Raw genomic sequence first — 26767 nt, forward strand, 5'->3', positions numbered from 1 at the left:
CTGTCTGCTCTTTGCAGAATTGCTGTTGTTACAGGAACCAGTTCAACATCACTCAGCTTTTCCCCATTTCTCTGAGTTGGAACATCGAGCGGCCCTCAAAAGGCAGTGCTCTCCGTTTGCAAAGAAGTCCCAAACTGGATACCAGCAGCAAAGCCCACTCTGGTGATTGTTTCTCCACCCCCGGACATAGCAGAATGAATGTTCTGGATTCCCTAGAATGCCACCAAATACGCCTCTTCGATCAGAGACCATCTTCCCTCCTGCATCCTGCTTGGTAAGTTCACAGGAGTGGTTGACCACACTAACTGCAGTTCTTTATCTCTCTTGGAGACCTCCCCCCAACCCCCCTCTTCTCTCCTTCCTCTCTCACTTTCTATCTGATATCTTGCAGACAGAAACTCTGCCTACAGTTTTGCATATTAAAGCTTTGCTTTCGTGGAAGAATGAAGAAATCACACTTGCTGCAAGCGATTCACTTTTCACTTCTTTAACCATTGCATACAAATAGGAGTAAGCCAAAATGTTACAAAATACTCTGGTAATCTGAACTTGGGCAAACATGGCGTGCTGTGACTGTGGGCAGACCTAATACCAAGATAACTTGTCCAGCTAACTCTGTACCATAACATCTCTTAAAGTTGCCTAAGATGGATTCCAGTGGTTGAGATTTAAATGATACATTTCCAATTTTGTCCTTCAAATGGGAAGAGTTGCACTCTTCCCTTTTGTAACTCTGAGAGAACTTTCTTCACGTCGGAACCAGTGATGGAGGATTGTCCTTGAGGCACCTTGCAATGCTCCAGGAATGCTGATATGAGTGCACTGTGGTGTGCAGTGCTCTTCCTGCCTCTTGAAGACTGGAATAGGCAGTGAGGTGCTGGTATGATACTTGAAAATACTGCACCATGTCTAATTTCTTCACCATGGGTGCTGCTGGAGTTCTTATCCTTAACTGCCCCTTGCAAAAACGTTGAGAGTGGTGGTCACCTTTAGAGCCTCTGGCAATGCATGGCCTCCCAGTCACTGCAATGTCAGATGCTCCCAAAGAATTTGGGAGCTACCACATCCTTTGACAAGCAAAGACATTGATGGCACTGTCTCTTGCTCATCTGCAAGTTTGAGAGGCGTCTTTTGTACACCATGGGTCATGCCTTTGTGGAATTGGTCTCTCCGTCTGAACTTCTGGGTCTTTATGGGACCCCACTGGCCAATGTTCCTCAGGGCCAGGCTCTTCCCTTTGCCCTGCCCGATGCTGATGGGCCCTTCTCCTGCATGACAGCCAAGAAAAGGGCAGTGTTGGCTGCTGCCAGAACTCTGTACTCCTCCCTGTTTCTGTGAGGAGATTGAACAGACATGATTGAGCCTTACCCCGCAATGATCGCCTTCCATCATCAAGCTGGAGAGTCGTTGTGATACCCTTATGCTGCCCACATTCCAGGAATTCCATGCCCAGATCCTCCCTTGCAGCTGTAACCCAGTCTTAAGGATCACTGGAAGTTGTCCCCCCCACCGCGGCAGGCTTGACAGTGCATTTATAAAGGGGATTGGATCTGGATACGTACATCCAAAAGCTAGCAGCCTCAGTCAAGTAGGCTTTAGTCCTTTGGAGTGGACTAAAGCCCAGCCTTGCACTAATGTAATGACTGTAATTGTTGCGCCGTGTATAGCCTGAATCTTTCAGCTACAATGTAGAGGTTGGAGGTATTTTACAGATGTACTTTAGTACTTTTTACCCCTTACAGCTTGATTTATCTGACCATTACACATTCCTCTGAGAGGGACAAATGGTCATTCAAACCCAATCAACATTTGGTGCCAAGTAATGATGGATTCTCGCTAGAATGCCACCATGGGTTATGTTGACCAATTCCTTCACTTGACATTTTAGCCTTCTTAAAATGTCTTCATATCTTGAAGTGGAAATTATTCAGGTGTCCCTTCAATTGGCTCAAAAATCAGTAGTCGACTTCTCCCGCCAGCCCGCGGATCTCTCCCTTGGCAATTTTGTTTCTTAGTTTATTTTTGAACTGCTTCATTCTATCAGCTGTTGAAATGATGTTGCACCATTCCTACAATAAGACAGTTTCGCCCCCATCCCATCACCATCCAAGTCCCTCCTATGATCCTGAAAGAGCATCATGTGCAAGTTTCCCTTCCTCCGATCACTCTCCTACCTCACCTCTAATCCTGGAGCCCATTGTATATCTTATAAATATCTCGGTCCTCCTCTCTGCACCCCACATCCTGAAATGTTTATGAGGGTGTCCCAAAGCTCCATATTGACCTCACTAGTCTCCATCTTGAGGCTCCAAGCCTAGTGCTTGCCAAGAGCACCCCCACATCCGAGACCCAGCCTCATCATTTAGTTACCCATTTACAGGCTGCAGCTGCCTCCCCTGACTGTGCCACCCAAGGCCTAGTACACAGCCACCCAGGAGGCAAATGTGTGAGGAATTGACAGGCCCTCCTCCTCCCTGTACTGGGAACTTGACATGCATGCCAGGGGAAGCTTTGTAGAATGGTGTTCACTGCCCCAGGTCCGCCTCAGACTTACATCCCTTCTTCCTTTCACAACAACACCCCACTCCCCCATCCGTCATATGCCTCTGTCCACTCTTTCCCCCCTGTGCTCCAGTCAACCCCGCCCCCAGTCTTGTCACCTCCTTCCCTTCTGGGTTACAGACAACACCCCACCACCAGTCATGTGTACTCATCAACTCTTTCCCTTCCGGCTACAGACAACAGCCCTAGTCAAGCATGTGCCTCCCAGCCCCATTCCAAGCCTCTGGCTAATTCACCCTCTCACCCCTACCTCCCACCCCCCAAAGTCAAGCATGTGCCCTGCAGTCTCTTCCCTTCCTGTTGGTCTCACCTGAGCAGCCTTGACAGAGTCGGAGAAGTCATGAGCGCAGTGCATTGAAAGGTATGTGACTGCTGTGCATTCACATCTCGGCGTCACGAGTGAAATCTAGTGTGCCGGGTGCATATCAGTTATATCTGACCGCAATTCATACTGGTCTAATTTGCTATTAGTTAATTTGCGTGGCTATTAGATTTGGAGTAGGCAACGTGATACAATGAGTATCTTGAGATACAAAGAGATGCAAATGCCGTTCCCGACATGGCGCAGTGAACACCCCGATCAGCCATGAAAGTCTGTGGAGGAAAATCGTAATTTGTTCGTTGGTGAGAACACGGCTTTTGTCTGCATTCAGAATTGTCCCATCCCGCCCACCATGATGCCCGCCACTGGAAAATCCCACCCTCGTGTTGCCAGTTGCCACCAGAGACCAGTAGAAACCCACTGGAAATTCAGGCTCATCTTCAAACGCTCATGACAATCTGCCATATGATAGCCACTCAGTCGGCACTTCGATTGCACTAAGTACAATCATTTCATTCAGTTTTATGTTTAAAAGTATTATTTCAGTCATTCGCAGCAATCCTTTGCTTATTTTTTTGAACATCAGAGGGCGATAAATGAAAATCTTTTATATGGTGAATCAGATTATGTGAGAACTGCACAAAAGAAGATCTGATTATCACTAGCCACCATTTATTACTTTTCAAATGAACTGTACTCCCATTAGATGAATTCAAGGTATACATTTCAGGGGCTAGAATTTTGCAGAAGTGGCCAACATATATTTGGATGAATTATGCTCTGTGAGCATTTTAAGGTTCTTTCGTCCATGTGTAACAGACCAATCTGAGAAAATAGCTCGAAACTTCACATAAGGGACAAGGGGACGTTTGCTTGTACGATATAAAGACCTCTAAAAAGCATTCTATTCTCCATCATTATGGTATCATCACCATAACTATCAGCATTACAAGGGTTAATGTAGTGCCATGAATGGCCACTAGAGGGAGCTGCAGATACTACTATAAAAGCAGTGATGAAAATGAAAATGAAAATCGCTTATTGTCACAAATAGGCTTCAAATGAAGTTACTGTGAAAAGCCCCTAGTCGCCACATTCCGGCACCTGTTCGGGGAGGCTGGTATGGGAATTGAACCGTGCTGCTGGCCTGCCTTGGTCTGCTTTCAAAGCCAGCGATTTAGCCCAGTGCTTAACCAGCCCCTGCTAGGCCATAGGGGAGGAGTGTATGCAGGAGCTAGCCAGTGAAGGTCATAAGAACAGTTAGTGTGAGAAGGTTATATTATAGATTATACCAGTAGTAAGATTAACAGTAGATGAGTGTAGTCAGATGTTATTGATCAATTCTGTATTCTAAAAGGACTAAGTGTCAAAACCCAATTTAGTAGTGTAAATAAAATCATAGCTTTGTTTAAGTAAAAGCTATACTGTAGTCTTTGTGGAACACTACATCCACCACCTAAATAGGCAACAAAAAGAACACCACATGGTACCAGGAGTCTATTCGAAAGAAATAGTAATTAGATTAGTGTAGAATAACATTGGAGATTGAAGAAAGCAGTCATGAAGCTACAACTCAGAAAAAATGTACAGTAAAGACTGATCAGAAGATGGAAGGTTTCAAGAAGCCCGGCCACTTCAAGACACATGCCAGAGCTGGGCTTTCTTTAAGCAACAGTTCAAAGTCTTTATTTCTGCCTCTGTGCTAGAAAATGCATCAGACCAACATAAGATAGCTCTCCTACAACTTGTCTGGACCGCAAACATTGGAGTTATTCAATTTGTTTGAAGTCATTGCAGATGAGGACAAAAGTACATACAGCATGGTGCTACAGAGATGTCTGAGTGTGAAAAAAAATCTATGACTGCTGTAGCCACCTGGGTTGGCCACTTCCCGACTTTAAAATGGAGGTCCGCTAAGAATGAAGGGAAATTCAGTCAAACGCAGGAAAAACAAGCAGGTGCAAAGTTTCCTGTATATCAGAACTCGCAGGAACCCAGACAGCACTGAAACTAACAACCATCTACATATTGATGAGCGATCCCTGGGAACAATTGGAAACAGTTAAGGTAAACAAGGCCAAGCCAAACTCCTCGGCGCCAGCAGGAGCCAAGACGAAGGAAGGCCAACGGACACTTAGGAACCGCCGAGCGATCAGGGAACAGCTCCAGTGTTGGAGAAATCGATCCAAGTGATCAGAACTTAGTCCAATCACTTGTACCCAGGTGCGGGGTCCGCCCAAAAGGGCGTGAAGCCCCTGGGGACTATAAAATAGAGTCCCCAAGTTCAATTCGTCCTTCTTGGCAGGGCCTCTCAGCAGCTCGAAACAACCCTTGACCGTGACCGGCCTAGCAGCTGCACCAACCAAGTAAGTCTCCAGTCAACGCACGCTACGCGATAGGCGTTCCAAGCTACCAGTCTATACCAGCTTTGAAGCCTGCAGACTCAGAATCAAATGAAAGGCTATTTGTTCCCCTGACCTGGTGGGCCAGTTCCAAAGCTAAGTATAGGCCTCTTAGTGTTAGAGATAGTCTAGTAAGTAGAGTTTTATACATGAGTCGTGATTGACTGTGTGTAATAAATGTGTTTTGATTTGAAACTTACTAACTGGTGTATTGAGTTATTGATCAGTACTTGAACTTGAACCTCGTGGTGGTATCATAAAGATACCTGGCGACTCTAGAGCAAAGGTTATAAAACAGAGCAAATTAAGTAAAGACACAACGAGCAACGCTACTACATGTAAAACAAATGGCTGCAGTTCACAGGAGAGTCTGTAGATTCAGACATCACATATCTTAAGCTGGGAATGCAGTCCGGTAATTTTGCCTCAGGCTCCGAGTCTATGATGCGAGATAAAGTTGTGTTTGGAATAAATGGAGAACGGGTGCACGAGAAAAAAAACTCAGGAGACCGGTGTTGTTGATTGAAGACACTATTAATATGTGTAAGGCCAGCGAACAGGCAGCGAACGTATATGCCGAATTCATGGCTAAGGAAAAGAGTGCAAAATCGATAAACGTTGTTGAAGCCATTAATGGTGTGTCGCAGCAAAGAAAATTGTGTACAACGGCCGGCGGCAATTTTGATTGCGACATCAGGTGTGTGATGATGTGCACACGCTGTGGACATGCCCACAGTAACAAAAAATTGTCTGAAGAGGGGGAAACACTGTTCCAATTGTGGTAGACTAAAGCATTTCTCAGCACAGTGTTGTTTCGCACCAACTGTTCCAGTAACCAAATTTAAACAGCATTATAGTGAGGGCAGAAGGATCCAAAGGGTGCAAAGTGTTGAGAAAAAAAAAATCCCAAATCACAGAAGATAGAGAGGGTTGCTCACATATTTACTTTCAGATACCTTCATGACAGAAGCCATTACAAAGATTGATTTATTGGATCGAGAAGAAAGATCAGTAAACACACTGTCAAAGATAATAAAGGAGTGGACTGTCTCACTTGAAATGAATGGTGTATTGATCCCATTCAAGTATGACACAGGAGCGCACTCAAATATTATCATGTTCCGACCTTTAAAGCAAGCAATCAGAAAGCCTCTGTTAAAGGAGTCCACTTGTAAGCTCACAGATTGCAATGGTAACACAATAGCTACAAAGGGGGCATGCTGTCTCGTCGTGAAGAATGGGAAAATAGTGATACCCATCGATTTCATAGAATTTACAGTGCAGAAGGAGGCCATTCGGCCCATCGAGTCCGCACCGGCCCTTAGAAAGAGCACCCTACTCAAGCCCACTGGTCCACCCTATTCCCGTATCCCAGTAACTCCACCCCACCTTTTGGACACTAAGGGCAATTTAGCATGGCCAATCCATCTAACCTGCATATCTTTGGACTGTGGGAGGAAATCGGAGCACCCGGAGGAAACCCACGCATACACGGGGAGGATGTGCAGACTCCGCACAGACAGTGACCCAAGCTGGGAATTGAACCTCGGACCCTGGAGCTGTGAAGCAACTATGCTAACTACTATGCTACCATCCTTCGAGGTGGTAGAGGGTGAGAAAACTTCATTGATTGGCATTGATGCTTGTGAAGCTGAACCTGGTGAAACGCATTCATACGGCTGACAGTGCGCCTGACAGCGCTCCAGGATGACATAGATCAACTCTTGGACGAGCATGATCATGTCTTTTCAGGGATGGGAACCTTACCGTTCACCTATTCGATTAAGTTGAAGAAGAATGCCAAGCCAGTAATATATGTACCATGGCGAGAGAGGCCTAAAGCTGAGCTTGAGCGCATGCAGAAACAAAATGTAATCTCCAGGGTCACACAGCCGACGGACTGGGTCAGTTCACTGGTCTGTGTCTGAGAGACCAATGGAGACCTTTGGATATGCATTGATCTGAAGGACCTTGCTGTCAACATACTGAGAGAACAGTACCAGATCCCCAAGAGGGAAGAGATTATGGCGGAAATGGCGGATGCGACGCTATTCACAAAGCTGGATGCATCCAAAAGATATTGGCAGCTTAAGCCGGATGGTCCAAGCAATAAGCTCTGTACATTGAACGCGCCTTTTGGATGATACTGCTTTAATCGCCTTCCATTTGGCATCATATCAGCCACAGAAATACAGCCATGGAGACTGTCAGAGAGGGGATTCTAGGGGTGAGAGTGTGTGGGGGTGATATCATCATCTGACCCAGCTCATTACCAGGCTCAGCCAGGTGTTTGATAGAGTTTAACGCTACGGTCTCATACTTAATTGGGACAAATGCCAGTTCAGAATATACAGATGGAAGTTCTTGGGTGACATCATCTCACGAGAATGTGTTCGACCAGACCTGGACAAAGTAAAGGCCATTGGGGATATGCTGAAACCGGAAGACAAAAAGGCGATTATGCGCATGCTTGGAGGAGTGAACTTCATGGGAAAGTTCATTCCTCATCTCGCAGGCTGAATGCAGGCTGTTAGGAACCTCATCAAGAAGAACGTTACATTCGAATGGACGTCTGTGCATGCGGCAGAGTGGCAGGACATGAAGGAAGGCCTGACCATTGCTCCGCTATTGGCATTCTACGATCGCAAGAGGAAGAATTTCCACTGACGCAAGCTGGGCATTGGCGGAGTTCTCCTATAAAATGACGACCACGAGAGGAGGCAACCAATTGCATATGTGTCGCGGTCCATGACTCCCATTGGAGCAGAGATACGCGCAGATTGAGAAAGAGTGCCTTGGTCTAGTCATTGGTATTACAAAGTTGCACAACTACATATATGGCCTGTTGCATTTTACTGTTGAGACGGACCATAGGCCATTGGTGAAGATCATCAGAAAGGACCCGAATGAGATGTCCCCACAGTTGCACGCATGATGATGTAACTCAGGCGATATGATTAAGACTTGGTGTATACTCCTGGCAAGGACTTCGTTGTGGTGGATACGCTATCCAGGGCAACTACAGATGCTGAAACATCAGTACCCGAGTTAGTCCGAATAGTGGAATCACAAGCTCCTCTAATTTCTGAGATACTACCAGTTTTTGATCGCGAACTGCAGATCATAAAAGCCGAAACTAAAAAGGACTTGACGCTCCAGAAGGTGAAACAATATCTGAGATGGATGGCCTGCTGGATGCAAATTATCCTTTCGAGACATACCAGATGATCTGATTACAATTGGTGGTGTCCTGTTAAAGGGAAACAGGATAGTGATACCTGCCAGTTTATGTCTAGGGAGATTCACAAGGGCCATCAAGGCATCGAAAAGTGTTGTAGGCGAGAGTCAATTAGTGTATTGGCCGGGAATAATCAGAGAGATCGATCAGTATGTTCAAGCATGTCCAATTTGTCAGATGCATCAGCCTGCACAAAGCAAAGAAACCATGCAACAGAAGGAGATAGTGACCAATCCATGGAACAAATTGGGCATGGATCTATTTCATTTCCAGGGTCATGACTACTTGATAATCATAGATTATTACTCCAACTTTCCAGAGGTGATGTTGTTAAAAGATTCAACTGCCGGATCAGTGATAAAGGCAACAAAATCAATTTTTGCACGCTATGGTATTCCGCTTAACGTTGTCGCTGACAATGGTCTGTACTTCTCGAGTTGGGAGTGGACACTGTTTACAAAGCAATATAATTTCAACCATGTGACTTCGAGCTCACATTATCCACAGTCTAACAGGAAATCAGAGAGAGGAGTAGGGATAATTAAGAGATTATTCCGCAAGGCGAGTGAAGATGGTCAAGACGTGCCATTAGCATTGTTAGTATACCGAGCAACACTGTTATCGACCGGTGTCTCACCTGCACAAATGTTGATGGGGAGAAGACTACGAACCACTTTACCACACATCATCAGTCCAGAAACTGATAACAAGAAGATACGCAAAAGAATCACGAACACAAAAAAAAAGCAACAAGAGGTCTACAATAGACATACCAAGCCTCTAGCTGAGCTTCATGAAGGGAACGTTGTAAGGATTCAAAATCCAGAAGGTGGCTGGCCAAAAAAGTTCTGAAACTGGTAGCACCAAGGTTCTACCTAGTACAAACAGAACAAGGATCGCTGTTCAGGAGAAACAGATGAGCATCACTACGTGTCAAGCACAAGGTTCAATCTCAATGTGAAAATGTTGTTCCACCTGACAACATATTCAAGAACATTGCCTTACCAGATCCAAGTTTAGCACTAACACAGCTGGAAGATGGGACAGAGCAATCCAACGCCTTGAACATTCCACTGAAACGTTCTACCAGAAGTAGACGACCTCCAGAGAGACTGAACTTGTGATTGTAAATTTAACCTATACTCATCTAAGTGATATAACTGTCATTACAAAAAATACTGTATTGTATGATAATAAGATAATGATAGTTACTAGTTAGTTAGATAACAATACGCCTACAAGGTCAGAATTAAAAGAAAATATCATAATCACTGTAATAATATTTTCTTTCACAAAGAAAAGGGGATGTGGTATTATCATAACTATCAGCATTACAAGTGTTAATGTAGTACCATGAATGGGCACTAGAGGGAGCTATAAAAGCAGTGATGGTAGACCTTAGGGGAGGAGTGTATGCAGGAGACAGCTAGTAAACGTCATAAGAGCAGTTAGTGTGAGAAGGAGAGTGTGGTTAGATGTTATTGATCAATTCTGCATTCTAAAAGAACTAAATATCGAAACCCAGTTTAGTAGTACAACTAAATTCATAGCTTTGTTTAAGTAAAAGCTATGCTGTCGTCTTTGCGGAACACTATGCCAACCATCCTAAATAAGCAACACAAGAACACCACAATGATCACCCACAAAAGGGATTGAATGAAAATCTGGTAACCCAGGATTGAAACAAATCACCCCAATGAAAGCACAGTGTGAAGGCTGAGAAATAACCATGAGGTTTCAGGCATGGAGGAGATATTGAGCATTGTTATCTGTGGGCCACAATTCTGTTAATACAGAGCCCCTTTACGGTCAGAAATATGAACAGAAAGTAATGGAAATCCACAGTCTGCAGAAAGAGAAACAGAGTTAATATTTCTGGACTGTGGTCTACCAAACTTGGGAAACTGGCTGGGGGAGGGAAGGGCAGATTAAATTACAACAGATTTCATGGTACAATGTCAAAGGGAATGATAATGGGACAAGTAAAGAAAGAGAAAATATCTAAAGGAGATGCAAATGGCAAGATTCTGCATAACTGCCATGTGAAAGAAACTCAAACTAGGAAAGAGAAATGGGTCACTCAGGCAGAGATTACAGTTTAAAACTGTTGAACTCATAGTTGAGGCTTGAGGCCTTATTGAAAGATCCTGAGCAGTTCCTCGAGCTTGCATTGAGCTTCATTAGGGCATTGTAGCAGGTCAAGGACAGCAGTGTCAGAGTGGGAGCAACAAAAAGCTCAGGGACATGCTTGCGTACTGAACTGAGGCCTTCAGTAAAACGGTCACACAATCTCATTTTGGGCTCGCAAATGTAGGAGACCACGTCATGATCGATCAGCAAATATGGTATAATAAATTGAAAGAAATACAATCACTGTTTCACCTGGAAAGACTGTGTTGTGCCTTGGATGGGGAGAAGGAAGGAAGTAAAAGGGCAGGTGTGGCATCTCCTGAGCTTGCATGAAAAAGTGACATAGGAAGTGAAGGAGATGATTCAGGTGTTGATCAGGGTATCACAGAGGGAATGGTCGCTATGGAATGCTGAAAATGGAGGGGCAGAGTGGAAGTTGTATTTGGTGGTGACATTTCTGGAGGTGGTGGAAATGACGAGGATCATCTATTGAATATGGAGGACAGGGGGTGTGGGTGTAGGGTGAGTACAAGGGGGTCCCTAATATAGCTCTCGCATAGAGGGGACTGTGTAAGAGCAGATGTGCATGACATAGAACAAATATATTTGAGGGCCCTGTTAACCACAGTGGGAAGGGAAAAGGAAGACATATTGGAAGTGCTAGTACAGAAGGTTGAATTACCAGAAAAAATGCCATGGGGACAGAGATACTGGGAGCATGGAATATAGAGGACATGGAATATAGTCCTTATAGGAACCGGGTTGTATAGTAGCAGAATGAAATGGCTTTTCACCTATTGCTCATATGGATAATGGCTACCATGATCAAGATCATTGCCCAATATATATCGCTCACACCCACAAATAGGCCTGTGGCCACTGTGTTTGGACCTGAATAATGCCCAATCTACCACATTACCCTGTAAAGGATCGCAAAAAATCTACTATGCAGTAGCAACAGGTGCGATAATTTCACTAATAGGGTGCTGCTGCCGAGCCAAAACAATGTTCTGTCTACCACACAAATGAGTAATGTGGTATATGAATTTCAGTACTGCCAGATACCTAGGCCATACATACCAATGGCTGGCGGATGGTGTCAAACACCACATTCCCTCAGCTGTTCGGAACAGGCAGGTACTGACCGTACTCAACCAAACTGTGATTGCAAATCTCAGAACATTATGGGCACGATTCTCCGAAAAGATTTCTAAGTGTGGCAGTGAGCGAAAACTGCCGCGAGTTTCCAGGCGCTTGGCCCAGTGAGACCGGCAACGCTATTCAGCGTTAATTGGTCCACTTAACAAGGCCCACGGGCTTTGCACTGCAAATGAAGGCTCGCTTGAAAGCCCCCTGCGAACAAGGTCGTGCAACACTTACAACAGCTCTTGCACAGCCAATCCCAATGAGCTCATAACCATGGCGCCGAGAAGACCAGCCCCAAGATTCGGCAATGCAGATCTGGCCAGGTTCCTAGACGCGGTGGAGGCCAGGAGGGATGTCCTGTTCCCCCAAGTGTCCAGGAGAGTCAGCCATAGGGCAGCCAGTGCTGTCTGGGACAAAGTGACAGCGGCTGTAAGCTCTGGGAGCATGACCAGGAGGACTGGCCTCCAGGTCTATAAAAAGGTCAATGACCAGACAACACAGCTGATTAGACACCAAAGCCCACCAACACCTTCCCATCCCAGAGACCTTTCTGTCCCCATGCGAGAATCCCCACCCAACTCTCCATGCGGCCCTCCTCCCCCGTCAACACTCCCCAACCTTTCCTTCACACCCCCCACCCCTCTGAAGCATGTGTGCGGCTAATGATGCCCTCTTTGTGTCTCCGCAGGAGAAGCTCTCACACAGCCTGTTGGTAGAGAGCCTAGACTGATGGCAGGATGCTGGACTTAAGAATGCTCACCACATTCGAGGAATGAACCCTGGAGGTAACGGGGTTGGCTGAGGACAGGGCAGTCACCAACATGGAAGTTGGCAGAAGGCACAGAGGTGAGGAACCAGTGGGTCCCATCCGGAGGACCTGTCAAACGAGAGTTGTTACTGCGTTACTAACTGATCCCTCCCTTCCGCTGACCACATGTCCATTCTCCTCCAGGTCCTCCAGCCGATGGCACCGGCCCATCCCGGGTGGCCCCTCTCCAGCTTCACATGAGAACACCTTGAAGGAGAGCTCAGAGGAAGACACAATCGATGCGTCACAGCTGTCATCCCCACCACACCAGGGCAGATACACGCACCTCAGTGGGAAACATCTGTCAGGCTTCTAGAGCCTGATCTGGTGAGCACCACACAGCTGCTGAGGCAAGAGCCCCAGGACCTAGCTGGGTCTCAGTCTGATGCTGAGCCTCTGGTACAGGGTTACCCAGAGCTGATGGAGACGTTATGGTGGGGTCAGGACATTCAGAGGGAGATGTCAGCGACACTCTAGCAGGTCCATAGCTGATTGGAGGAGTTGCAGAGGCTACAGGCACAGGAGATGGTGCTGGCAATGGGTGCACCAAGGCCAACACTGCTAGAGTGGCGACCACGGTGCACGACATCAGCACCATGAGTGAAGGTGTCCAAGGTATCACTGAGTAGGTGAAGGCCATGATTGAGGGTCTCGACAGAATGCCCGCTTCTCTGGGGGATGTTACCCAGTACCAGGCTGACTAGATGAGGTGCTGTGGGATATGTCCTGCTCTCAGATGGGAATGGCCGAGGCACTGCGAAGCTTGCCCCAGTCGCAAGTGGACATCACCGAGGACATCAACACCTTGGTGCAGACTATGGGGAACCACCAGGTCTGGCAGAGCCAGATAACACGGGGGCAGCCGCGGCTCGAACCAACTACCCCTCCATCCCAAGGTGAACCCCAGGGCCCTATGGGCACCAATTGGGAGGTGGGGGCGCTGGTTGTCAACCTGGACCTGACCCAGGGAGTGGCGATGGTGGCCACCAGCTCCCCCGAGTTCCACCCCTCTAATGAAGCCGCATCTCGAAGTAAGCACATGGGACAGGGCGGCATGTGCTGTCCAGAAGCCCCAGAGCTCCCATAGGACATCCGCCAGGGGCATCGAAGGCCAATGGACGTGTTAAGCTGCTGGCTATTTCCACCTAAGATGTGCATCTGGGTAGACACTTAGATGTAGCGGTAGAGCTAGGAAGGCCAAGTACATTAAAGATCACTTAGGGCACAGAGGGGCCGGGGGGGGGGGGTTAGGTAGGACATGAGGGGATGGTGCCTCCTCACCATCCCAAGTGAGGAAGTGTATGACACCCGTGATATGTTAAAAACACTTGGGCTCAACCAGAATGACGCCCCGGTCACTTTCTTCCGCAATGCAGGCCGACCTCCAAACCCTTGGCCCATCGCCCCCATCTGTAGCACTCACCTACTCTCCCGCTGTGTCCCCAAAGCTGTGCTCCATCCCCTGGGTCTTCGGATGTTGGCTGCTGCGTATGTGGTGTTGCCTCCCGCAGTGTTCAAGCACAGTGTCCAATGATCAAGGTGTGATTGGGATGCTAGGCAATGACTCCAACATGCTACATGGCCCACCCACCCACAGGAATGTACTTGGGTTGTGTGAAGCACTCACTTAACCACGATTGCCAATTTCCCATTAGCAATAGCCTTCAGCCACACGGCCAAGAGGCTCCAAAGTCAATGGGGGTTATGGGTCGTCAGTGGGGCAGGGTCTAGGGTTGCTCCCAGAATGGATACACACGATCCAGAGGTTGGCATGCTGGTGCCAAGCACGGTTGCCCCCCCTCCTTTTACCTCCCCTCCCATGGTGGCCCACCCCTCCTGGGGGTGTCCCCCAGCCGGGGGTTCCCCACTGAGCATTGGGGTGGCAAGGTCAGCGTCCCCCGGGCTCTTTGCCTGTGAGCACAGATGACTACTCACCTCCACGGCTCCCCGCAGAAGCCCTTCCACAAGGTTCATGTTTTTCAAAAGGATACTAATTGGCGCCAGTGTAACCACTTGCTGGGGAGGCCGTTGGATTTGGGGTTAATTGTATGGAAATAGGGCTTTAAGTGGTGATAATTGGCTTCTCGCCACTATGGCAAGATCCTATTTTGCCTAATAGAGCACTCAGCAAGGTTTGGCGCCTGGCGCAGTTCTCGTTTTCAGCCTCTCCCACTCTTCTCCGGACTAGTTTTGCTCGAGCAAGAGCGCAACGAGGCTGGAGAATCACGCCCTATATCTAATGTTAGGAATAGTGTTGATAGATGGGTGGATAAGATTGGGAAATTTCAGTGTAGGAACAGGTGCAATCATTTACACCTGAACCTCTCAGATCTTGTGCACTGAATATCCGCATTACACCATGTTTGAGCATAATTTCACAGGAAAGGTCAAACCCTGAACCATGCACCAGACCATATATTACTCATGAGCAATATCACAGGAACACTGTCACATTATAAATGTTTACATATGCAATTAAGCGTATATTAATTGGGCAAGTATAAAATGGATCAATAGCCATATATGTAAAATTAATAAAACAGGAAACCGGTTGAATTGAATTTTTCAGTATTCACCTACATGACACTGTGAAACCTGACAGCCGGAGACTCAAATTGTCAAAACTATAAAATGCGAACCAAGACCAATTAACTTGTAATTTATTTAATTTTGATTGGGAGGCCTCTCTTTAAGAAAACTAGCCAATTCATTTGCCCACAAAACAACTTTTTCTATATTCTGAAAGCAAGTTGTTGAGTTTAGCACTTTGGGATGCTCAGAAAAGCACTAAATAATATGCAAGTTTCAATGTGTGGGGCAAACTCTGCTGCAGAGCTTGTGCTTGGCTTAAAATATTTTTTTTCTTAAAAGTTCTACAGTGTGACCCTGCTGTTGTGACTGCCGTGCAATTTCCCTGAAGGTTCACAGATGTGAAAATCACAGGGCAGTTTTGAAACATTCACATGGAATTATATGACTGACCTCAGGGACACCATTTTCCATTTAAACAGACTCTGTTTATGCATAACAGAGGGAGAGGATGTGCGTGACAGACAAAATCATGCAAGCTTACGTATGTGATGCAAGCTTACGTATGTGATAACTGTGTTTCAATTATTCTCTGCTATCACCCCCCCACCCCCACGCTTCCAAAGATGTTACCAAGGCTCTACGTCCCATTTGTAGGACTTGGAAGAGAGACATCAAAACAATTCTGCATTTTGGAAGTTCCAATTGAGGGGGGGGGTTTCATCTAATGTGGCATCAGTAAAAGAGGAAGGGACTATATAAAACAGTACAAAACAAACTGCTAAGGTTGCAGATGATGCAAAGATCTGTAGAGGAACAGGTAATATTGAGGAAGCAGGGGGGCTGCAGAAGGACTTGGACAGGCAGGGAGAGTGGGCAAAGAAGTGGCAGATGGAACACAATGTGGAAAAGTGTGAGATTATGCACTTTGGAAGGAGCAATGGAGGAAGAGACTGTTTTCTAAATGGGGAAATCAGAAGCACAAAGGGACTTGGGAGTCCTTGTTTAAGATTATCTTAAAGGTTAACATGCCGGTTCAGTCAGCAGTTAGTAAGGCAAATGCAATGTTAGCATTCATGTCGAGAGGGCTAGAATACAAGACCGGGGATGTACTTCTGTGGCTATGTAAGGCTCTGGTCAGACCCTATTTGGAGTATTTTGAGCAGTTTTGGGACCCGTATACAAGGAAGGATGTGCTGGCCTTGGAAAGGGTCCAGAGGAGGCTCACAAGAATGATCCCTGGAATGAAGAGCTTGTCGTATGAGGAACGGTTGAGGACTCTGGGTCTGGACTCGTTGGAGTTTAGAAGGATGGGGGGTGGGGGTGGGGGGGTGGGGAGAATCTGATTGAAACTTACAGTATACTGTAAGGCCTGGATAGAGTGGACGGGACAGGATGTTTCCACTTGTAGGAAAACTAGAACCAGAGGACACAATCTCAGACTAAAGGGCCGATCCTTTAAAACAGAGATGAGGAGAAATTTCTTCAGCCAGAGGGTGGTGAATCTGTGGAACGCTTTGCTGCAGAAGGCTGTGGAGGCCAGATCACTGAGTGTCTTCAAGACAGAGATAAATAGGTTCTTGATTAATAAGGGGATGAGGGGTTATGGGGAGAAGGCAGGAGAATGGGGCTGAGAAAAATATCAGCCATGATTGAATGGCGGAGCAGAATCGATGGGCCGAGTGGCCTAGTTCTGCTCCTCGGTCTTGAAATTGTTTGGATGGCCACAGTAATGTGGCACAGTGGCTAGCACTGCTGCCTCACAGCACCAGAGACCTGGGTTTAAGACCAGCCTTGGGTGACTGCCTGTGTGGAGTCTGTACGTTCTCCCCGTGTCGGTCTGGGTTTCCTCCTCCAGTCCAAAGATGTGCAAATTAGGTGGGGTTGTGGGGATGGGGAGGAGGAGTGTGCTGAGGTGGGGTGCTCTTTCGGAGGGTCAGTGCAGACCCGGTGGGCCAAATGGCCTCATTCTGCACTGTTGGGATTCTGTAAGATCTAGTTAAGTATATTATAACCTAATTACTACGGAGATAAACCAACCAAGACATGGAATGTGTTGGAGATATAATTATGCCACACAATAATGTAACTTATTCTTTATTGCAATAACGATGTACAAGGTATCATCTTTAATACTTTTAATGTTAAAATAATTAGAAAAGCATTTCAGTGAATTATAGTACAGTTTATCAAAATGTTTCATTCAGCCTCTTTGGGTAGTTTACCCTCTGGAAAAAACATGGTCATGAAATAATTTCCAAACATAGCTTTGTAAAACAATTCTGTAGACATATTTTTTAAAAAAAAGATTGAAATTTACAGAACACAGCACTGAGTCTTAAAAAGAACCCCTTAAAATAACCAAATTGAAAGTAAAAAGGAAAGGAATTGCGTTGATTTACACAAACTCATTAGATGAATAAATTAACAGAAAAATAAATCAAAATCGGCCATTTCTCCTAGTCACCCTCGCAGTAATTTCCTTCACAATAAAAGGTTAAATACATAAGTATTCAGTGTACGGTGCAATTTCACATTTGTGAAGATAACTTGTGTTTTCTGTGAATTGGTTAGTTGTCAATAATGAAATACAGCAAGTTTTAGCTTTGGCTACAAAACACTTTACAAAAGCAATGAGACCATTTCTGAACATGGGTAATTGTTGCCCACAGCGTGGAATGAACACAACACTAGGAACAGCTACACCTTTTGGGCAGAAGTGATTTTGGTTTCCTCCAGGAGTAAGCATGAATTGTTGAACAGTGGCAGTGTAGGACACATAAGAGACCACGAGAATGCACCCTGCAATTTGTAAGCTACTCTTTCTACATTTCATCTTTTATGCATATATACACACACAAGTTCATTTGGTATTCATTTTTAAAAAAAAATCAATTTTTAGCTGACTGAACCAAGCAGTACACTAGTTCACAGCAGGTTAAAGTTGTTGTCCTCAAACAGAACTCTATGCACCGAGCATTATTAAATGACACTGCTCAATATCAGTCTGTATAGATTTTTAAGAAATCATTCATATGAAGGAGGAAGCACAACAGCCTTTCCAGTTCAAACATTACTAATGATTATTATAAAGATTTAAGAAATTACTCTTCACTTTTATGGTCATGTTTACAACCTTTAAGTCATTCAAATTAAGATATATTCCTTTAGTAGTGATTTAAAATGTCATGCATTTAATTGCAATGGGAAAGGAATATAACTTATTTCATACCCACTTGGTGCTAGGATAGTAATGAGCAAAACTGTGATGGAGCCAAGTCTGGGCTAGTGTACACCGTTTAAAGTGACAATACCTTCATGAAAAAGTATTTGGTAAACATTCTAATGTTAACATAAGAAAGACGTTTGTGAATAGAAAGCAGGATAGCTGTGGCTTATTTTTTTCCTCTTAAAGAAATGACAAGCAAAATGATGCAATAACGCATTTCAGCACAATTCACATTATATTATGTGACTAACATTTTCATGAAGGTGCCTCTTTAACTTATGAAGCAAAGGGTGGGGATGAGCAGGTGCATTTTCAAGATTTTAGCTCAGTTTTACATTTCCACAAGAATAGAAAGGCTAGTTAAAATCTGAAAAGCTGATTTTTTTTATTTTTAATATTCCCTTTTCAAAGTATTACTCCGCAGTTAAAAATATATGACAGCGTAACTATGACTTTGCTTAAGCCTCTATGTTTTTACAACATGTAAGCAACGTTTGTACACTGTGTAAGCAGGCAAGTTAAATTCCCAGATTTTCTCAAATGAAGGCTGGGGAAGGGGTGAGGTGCGCACGACAGTCTTTGTGAGATAGTATAGTCTTTACAAACCTGGTTAATGCTCCTCGCTAATTAATCTTAAAACTTTAACCTCCTTTTCCTGATATACAGGCACATTACCGCATACAGCAACAATCTTTGAAAATGATTACCCCAAAATCACTCCCACAGTGCATTTCACAGAAATGGGGGAACTAAAGGGCAACAAACAAGCATTGCCTATGAAACTGGGCTATTTAAATATCAGAGCTTTTGAGTGCTAAACTTAGAACATGTTTTCAATTAATAGCAACCCTGTGGAAGACCAAAAATAGTGAAAGCAGCTTTTTTTTTGTGCCAGAAGATGGAAAATACACCTTCTTTGAGAATTCATGTTCCACCTAAAGCACTAACTACAGTTTATATTAGACCACTTCATTTAACAATGATCATTCGTTATACATAAAAGAGGGAATCAATGGAATTTGGTAAGCAATTTGTTTTGGAAGGCACCTCAATAAGGCTGTGAAGGCTTTTCATATCAATGCTATTTCATTAAGTTACTTCAAAAGAAAACTTATTATTGCTGTTGTTCCAGGAGCAGAAAGAAAACTTTCTGTGTACAGTCAGAAAATATGTTTTCATTCAAATCAAACTCGGGCAAATTGACAGACCATCAGGGTAAAAATCAAGTAGTTCTCGGATCCTTGTAATTCAAGGGTTTCTTCCTTTTGTGTGCTTATCTTGTTTTTGATCAATGGATGTGAAACACACCAAAGGCCAGGACTCTTCATTATTTCCTACTTCCAGCTGCCGCAGTGGAGTTATCAGAGTGATGCCCTGTGCTAAGCATTTAGGAGTAGAAAGTAAGAACACTCTGGTGGTTGCCTCGTACAAGCAAGATGGGTGGCAAATCCTTTGAGAGCGTTTCAATCCACGCCATATACAGTGCACTGGAAACAGCGCCTTTTCGTGCCACTGGCAAACTCCTGCAAAAGAACAAAGTTAGTATTGGTATAGCTCACAACAAATGGACTGGAAAATTATTCTGGTATGTTGGAAGCATTTGCTAATTCGATGGCAATTAGTCTGTAGCATATTGTCACAATAATGAGTTGTGGATTTTATCTTAAACTACTTTGTTACTATCTGGCAAGTCTTTCAATTCACCTAAAGGCAGGTTTTCAAAAAGACTCCAAAAAGTAGTATCCCATACACTGTTGCTTATTTATTCACAGATCCTTTCAGAGTACTCAGACATGGCAGTGTCTGCATGATGGCATTCAGAAGAGAACAAAGTGCAACTCAGTTATTCATGAAGCACTAAAATAAATACCACAGGGCCAGAATTCCTACTGGTCAACTAGCTGGGAACCCAACATAATGACTTGCGGGGAAAATCCAGAGGGATAAACAAAACCAGTAGACAAATTCTTCCCTGCAATGCAAGGAGTGATCACATAACTTGAGTCAGGCTTGGATCAGACTGTTCAGCCCAGAGCTGCGAGGCACCTTCTGTGAGGCACTCATTGTTGATTAGAAGTGACATGGAATGACTTCACGGTGGTGTCGAGTGGACTTAAAACGCACAAAGAACAAACAAAGAACAAAGAAATGTACAGCACAGGAACAGGCCCTTCGGCCCTCCAAGCCCGTGCCGACCATGCTGCCCGACTAAACTACAATCTTCTACACTTCCTGGGTCCGTATCCCTCTATTCCCATCCTATTTCCCATCTATCCCTCTATTCCCATCCCATTTAAATCCCTTGGATTTAAAAAAAACAACTCGTGTATCATACAAACTGAAGCAGTATTTTGAAGCCATCAGAGTGTGCATGTTCTTACCTATGCCTACTGCTAGGATGGAGCTCTGTGCAAAGGGATAAATGGAGTTTTTTGTGATGATACGAATGCAGACTGCAACACAACAAGTTCACAGCAAAACTATTGTTCCCAGTCACTCACTGCAAATATCAGCCCATGATCGATAGCATCAACCTAAATATATATTGCAACTTTTGCAAAAGAGCATAATCATCTATATTTATCGAAGAACTTCAACCTGCACATTACACTTTGCAAGCAACACTAAAATTTACACACACATATATACACATACATACACACATACGGTCATTCTAAATGCAAATCATTTTCTTCAGAACACTGTTCATGAAAATTTAGTTACTAGTCCAATAATTAGTGCAGTGGTGGGAAACCTGTGTTCCACGGGCCTAAGTGTGGCCTGTCAAGGTTCTAAGTGTGGCCGTTAACTATTGTCCACGGTGCAGAGGGATCGCGCTGCTAGTTCATTCTGGGTCCGGGATCGCGCTGCCAAGAATTGACGCCAGGATGCGCTGCTACAGTTCACGCCAGGATTGTGATACCATAAGAGTAGAACCATAGAATTCCTCCAGTGCAGAAAGAGGCCATTCGGCCCATCAAGTCTGCATTAAGTCTCTGAAAGAACATCCTGCCTAGGCCCACTCACCCCCCTACGCCTGTGATCCCCACCTATCCTGCACATCCTAGGACCATGGGAGGAACCCGGAGCACCCAGAGAAAACCCAGACAGGGGGAGAAAGTGCCAACTCCACACAAACAGTCACCCAAGGCTGGAATCGAATCCTGGTTCCTGGTGTTGTGAGGCAGCAGTGCTAATGACTGCCCCACCGTTCAAACAGTACACAGAGCATTCTTGTCATTCTACACAAGCGCAGGGAGACCATTGTGTTCAGTGCTAGAGCATATGTAGGCACTTCCTGCGATTGACTTTTTGGCAGTTATGAACTTTGCTCCTGCCTATTGGGTTGCTTTGTGTTGAAGTGCCTTGGTGAGGAAGGAGAAGAGAGTGCAAAATCACAAAATGCAGAGGAGGAAGAAATAACAAAAAAGTGAAAAATCAGTGATGAGGACAGAATGGTACTGCATTATTTTGTCACAACAGAAAGGGAGACCAGATGCTCAAATGAGGCGATAACACTTTTTATGGGAACTGCTGATGAACATTATGAAACATGCCATCCCTCTTACTGGGCAAAACTGAAGGAAGCCATGTAAACACAGAGGCAGGTACTTAGACAAGCATTAAATGAGAATGATGTAGTGAATTTGGCTAGCTTTCGTATTGCTTGGTTACAAAATGGAATGCATCGTCGATTTTGCAGACGTTTTATTTGTTGGGTTTAAAAATCAAGAGGAAATTATCAAACATGTTGAATTACAAACCGTCTACACATCGCTGAGTCCTAATCTAAGAAAACTTGCGGAGACAGATCCAACCAGAAGTCACAGTAACGCAAGTGTAAATATTACATTTGTTTTTGCCATTTGAATTTGACGACAGCTCTATTATGTACAAATGTTTATTCAAGCTTCTTTGTAACCGGTTATGAAACATTTGGCATGCATTAAATGTATTTAATCTTATTCATGGGGTCGTGGTTAATGCAAATGCCCAATTTTACTCATGCGGCCCACAGATATGATGGAGAGCCACTCATGCGGCCCGCTCGCTAGCTTAAGTTGCCGATTACCGAAATAAGGACATAACAGGGAAACTCAGTCTTTTTCGATGCACATCCTGTTCCATGAGAGAACTCCAGGATTAGGGTTTTTAGGATGGCAGTGTTTCCCTTCCCTACCATCTAAAGAGTCTGCGGAGAACATCTCTGTTGATGTTATATGCCCTGCAGCGATTTCACGCTCTACCGAACAGGCTGGAGATGGGACTTCAGCCTCTCACTTGGGAGGAAGTCCTGCCTCAGAGACCTGTCGGCCAATCTGACTAGCTCTCTAGCCCCTGCAGCGCCAGAGGCCAGGACTTGAACTGAATGCAGTCCTCAGACCCCCAAGCTGCAGGAGTCGAGGGCCAGTTAAGTAAGAGTGTCTCAGGATGGGGAGGAAGAGGCCCAGAGGAGTGGGTATTGGTGAGAGACTGGGGTGTGATGGTGAGATTACTGCAGGAGTTAAAAGGGTGCTGCTAATGGAAGACCCCTCCCTGTCCCATTTTCTGCCCAAGGCCTGAACACATTTCAATCGCAGACTTCTTTCTGCTGCTGAACTCCTCCTGTCTGCCTTGTCATGCAAGAGTGCCTTTGAAATGGATGTGTAAGCAATGTACCTTTAAGAAAACAGTGATGTCAGAGAGTGGGTGGAGCTCAGCTCGGTTCAGCCATTTTGCAGTTTGGTGTTGATGTTTGAAAAGTGCCTGGCTGGTTTTGCTGAGAGCAGCTAAAAAGTGCCAGGCTGGTTTTGCGGAGAGCAGTTTAAAAGTAGAAAGCCAGTTTGAGATAGCAGCTTGAGAAGTACTGGTTTGCTGTGATCTACTTGAAGGGAGAAAGCCAGGTTTGAGAAAGCAGCATGGGTATGTCTGTGGGTTTCCAGAGAGCTGCATGAAGAAAGCAAGGTGCTGGAGTTGAAGTCACCCAAGCTAATATATCTCTGCCATTCTACAGAAAATATATATATCCTTTAATCTGATGTGATACTGTTTAAAGGTGTTAAGTCTCTTGGAAGTTTGAAGAAACATTTTAAGGAGCTATTTACTGTTGCAATATTTTCTGAGTTATCTTTGAAGTAAGGGGTGTCAAGAGATCCAATGTTTATTTAAGATGTTAAGTTGAGTTCATGGAATAAACAGTGTTTTGTGTTTAAAAACCTACGTGTCCATAATTGTAATCCCACACCTAGGGAAAACGCCGTGTGCTAGGAAAAGCAACAAATCCATTAAAGGGAGAGGTTGGTTGAACTCCATGATACATTTTGGGGTTCTGAAAACGCCTCGCCCATAACTGCCTGAAAATGGACGCTGGGTGGGTGGTGAATAATTGGCCACTTAAGGGCCTCAATTAATGTAAGGTGCTAGGGGGCTGCGTTTGTTTTGACTAGTATTGCAGTTGGGGGAGACAACCTTCCAAGTGCAAAATTGCAGAGGTAAGGCAGATGTGAACTCACTGGGAAGCTGCCCAAGAAATTTAAGGTCACCTCCCCCGTTTTGTAAATATGGTAGCAGGGGAACATTAAATTTTGAACAAGGAGACACTCCTTTTCCTCTGGACAACCATGTGGGCAGAAGTGTCACCAGCTATAGGAGTTCCAGCTCCAGGCTTTGGAGGTTGAATGGCAGCTTTGGTGAACATACTCACTTCTAACTTTATGGAGGGTGTAGCCATCTGGGATGGCCACTTCCAGAATACAAAATGGACACTTACAAAGATTGCAGGGAAAAATGGACAATGTTAAGAAAGCAAGCAGGCACAGAGCCTGTCTGCATTTGGAGCCGCAGCTCCCAGACAACAATGAAACTGTAGGCCCATTAGCATATGGATGGCCCATCTCTGGGAACAAAGGAAGGTAGTTAAGTAACCAATCTGGCCCCAGACCTCGCGGCGCCAGTTCCCCAAACCGAAAGCAGAAAACAAAGCAGGCCAACAGCCACCTAGGACACGCCCAGCCATCAGGGCACCCACCCCTTTATTGGTCAAGATCAATACGAGTGATCAAGATACGGCCCAATTAATTGGGGCCAAGTTCAAGGCCCCCCAAAAGCACGCGAAGCCCCTCCGGGTATAAGAAGGCCCCCAAGAGAGAATCACTCTCTTGGACTCAGCTCTCAGTGGAGAGACCCGTTCACCCGCTGCACCAGAAGCAAGTAAGTCCAAGGTCAACGCTCGCTACCAGACGGACGACCTTAGCTGTTTCCCCTTCACCACTTCGACCCCAGCAGCCTCAGAACCAAACAACGGCCATTGTTCCTCTGACTGAGTGGGCGCCCGAAGCTAAGTATAGGCTTTAGCAGCAGTGATAGTTTAGTCTGTATATTTTGTGCATGAGTAGATATTACTGTGTGTATAAATAAATAGTATTGACTTTGAACTAACTAACTGGTGTACCGACTCTTTGATCAGTATTTGGGTGTGAACCTTGTGGCGGTATCGAAAGATACCTGGCGACTCTAGAACAAACATAATTAGGATTAAGGAAGGCGACCATATTGACCGCCATATTCAGAGCCAACCAAAGAGGGCAACAAGGGGAGGTCATTAATGGGCTGAATGGCCTCCTGCTGCACTGTAAATTCTATGATTAAGGGAGCAGCTGAAGATGGTTCTTCATCATAAGGTCATACGAGTTTTACAGCACAGAAAGAGGCCCTTCGGCACCTACCATCAAGCATCTAACTATTCTAATCCCACTTTCCAGCACTTGGTCTGTAGCCTTGTGTGCAATGGCATTTCAAGTGCTCATCTAAAAAAACTTCTAAAAGTTGTGAGGGTTCCCGCCTTGACCACCCTTTCAGGCATCGAGTTCCAGATTCCAACCACCCTCTGGGTGAAAAAGTTTTCCCTCACATCTCCTCTAAACCTCCTGCCCATTACCTTAAACTATGCTCCCCTCTGGTTATTGACCCATCCACTAAGAGGAAAAGTACCTTTCTTTTCACCCTATCTATGTCCCTCATAATTTTATCCACCTCAATCAGGTCCCCCCCCCTCAGCCTTCTTGGCTCCAAAGGAAAACAATGCCAGGCTATTTAGTCTCTCTTGATAGCTGAAGCAATCCAGCCCAGGCAACATCCTGGTGAATCTCCTCTGCACCCTCTCCAGTGCAATCACTTCCTTTCTATAGTGTGGTGGCCAAAGCTGTACACAGTACTCCAGCTGGGGCCTAACTAGCATTTTATATAGCTTCAGCATAACCTCCCTGCTCTTAATTTAATGCCTCGGTTAATACAGGCCAAAATCCCACAGGCCTCATCTACCTGTTCTGCTGTCTTCAGAGATGTGTGAACCTGTACACTAAGGTCCCTTTGATCTTCTGTACTTCCTAGTGTCCAACCAATCATTGTATATTCCTTTGCCTTGTTAGCCCTCCCAAAATGCATTACTCCTCACTTTTCATGGTTGAATTCCATTTGCCTCTTCTGCCATCTAACCAGCCATCTATATCATCCTGTAATCAAAGGCCTTGCGTGACTATTGCGTGAATAGTGTGACTATTTACCACACCATCACTTTTTGTGATATCTGCAAACATACTTATCATACCTCCTACATTCATATCCAGATCACTAATGTATAATACAAACAAGGGACCCAACTCCAATCTCTACAGAGCACCACTGGACATGGGCTTCCAGTCACAAAAACAACCTTCAACCATCACCCTCTGCCTTCTGCCACTCAGCCCTTTTTGGATCCAGTTTGCTAAATTGCCCTGGATCCCTTGAGTTCTTACCTTCTTCAGAATCCCATGCGGGACCTTGTCAAAAGCCCATGTAGACTACATCAACCACACTACTCTAATCTGCCTCCTCAAAAAATTCCTCATCTAGTCACCTGCTCAAAAAATTCAGTAAGACATGGTCTCCCTTTGACATATCATGTTGATGATCCTTGATTAATCCTTGCCCCTCCAAGTGGAGATGAATTCTATCCCTCAGAATTTTTTCCAGTAGTTTCCCTACCACTGAAGTCAGACTCACGACCTGTAATGTCCTGGTTCGTCGAAAATTGTCAGAGCTACTGAAATCTTCTCCCTTGCCTCCTACAGCAACCTGAATACATCGCATCTGGCCCCAGGGATTTATTCACTTTTAGGACCATTAAAACTGTTAATATCTCCTCCCTCTCGATGTTGAAAGTCGTTAAAGTAAATCACAACGATCTCCCCAATCTCTATACCTACATCATCCTTCTCTGTAGTGAACACAGATACACAAAGTACTCATTTAAAACCTCACCTATATCTTCTGGTTACACACACAAATTGCCACATTGGCCCCTAATGGGCCCTACTCTTACCTTGGTTAACCTTCTGCCCTTAATATACTTATCAAAACACCTTTGAATTTTCCTTTATTT

General features: G+C 45.0%; 1 protein-coding gene across 2 annotated transcripts in view; it reads right to left on the reverse strand.

Annotated features, from left to right (window-relative positions):
* Positions 1–17260: 17260 nt before the first annotated feature.
* slc12a2 (solute carrier family 12 member 2) overlaps positions 17261–26767 on the reverse strand; it is a 281965-nt gene continuing 272458 nt past the window's right edge. For both annotated transcript variants that reach the window (XM_072516856.1, XM_072516855.1), the window contains one exon: positions 17261–19889. In XM_072516856.1, coding sequence (XP_072372957.1) covers positions 19754–19889 — 136 coding nt within the window. In that variant the 3' untranslated portion in view covers positions 17261–19753. The remainder of the gene's footprint in view (positions 19890–26767) is intronic.

Source organism: Scyliorhinus torazame, chromosome 9 (genome assembly GCF_047496885.1).
Source record: "Scyliorhinus torazame isolate Kashiwa2021f chromosome 9, sScyTor2.1, whole genome shotgun sequence".
Taxonomy (NCBI): domain Eukaryota; kingdom Metazoa; phylum Chordata; class Chondrichthyes; order Carcharhiniformes; family Scyliorhinidae; genus Scyliorhinus; species Scyliorhinus torazame.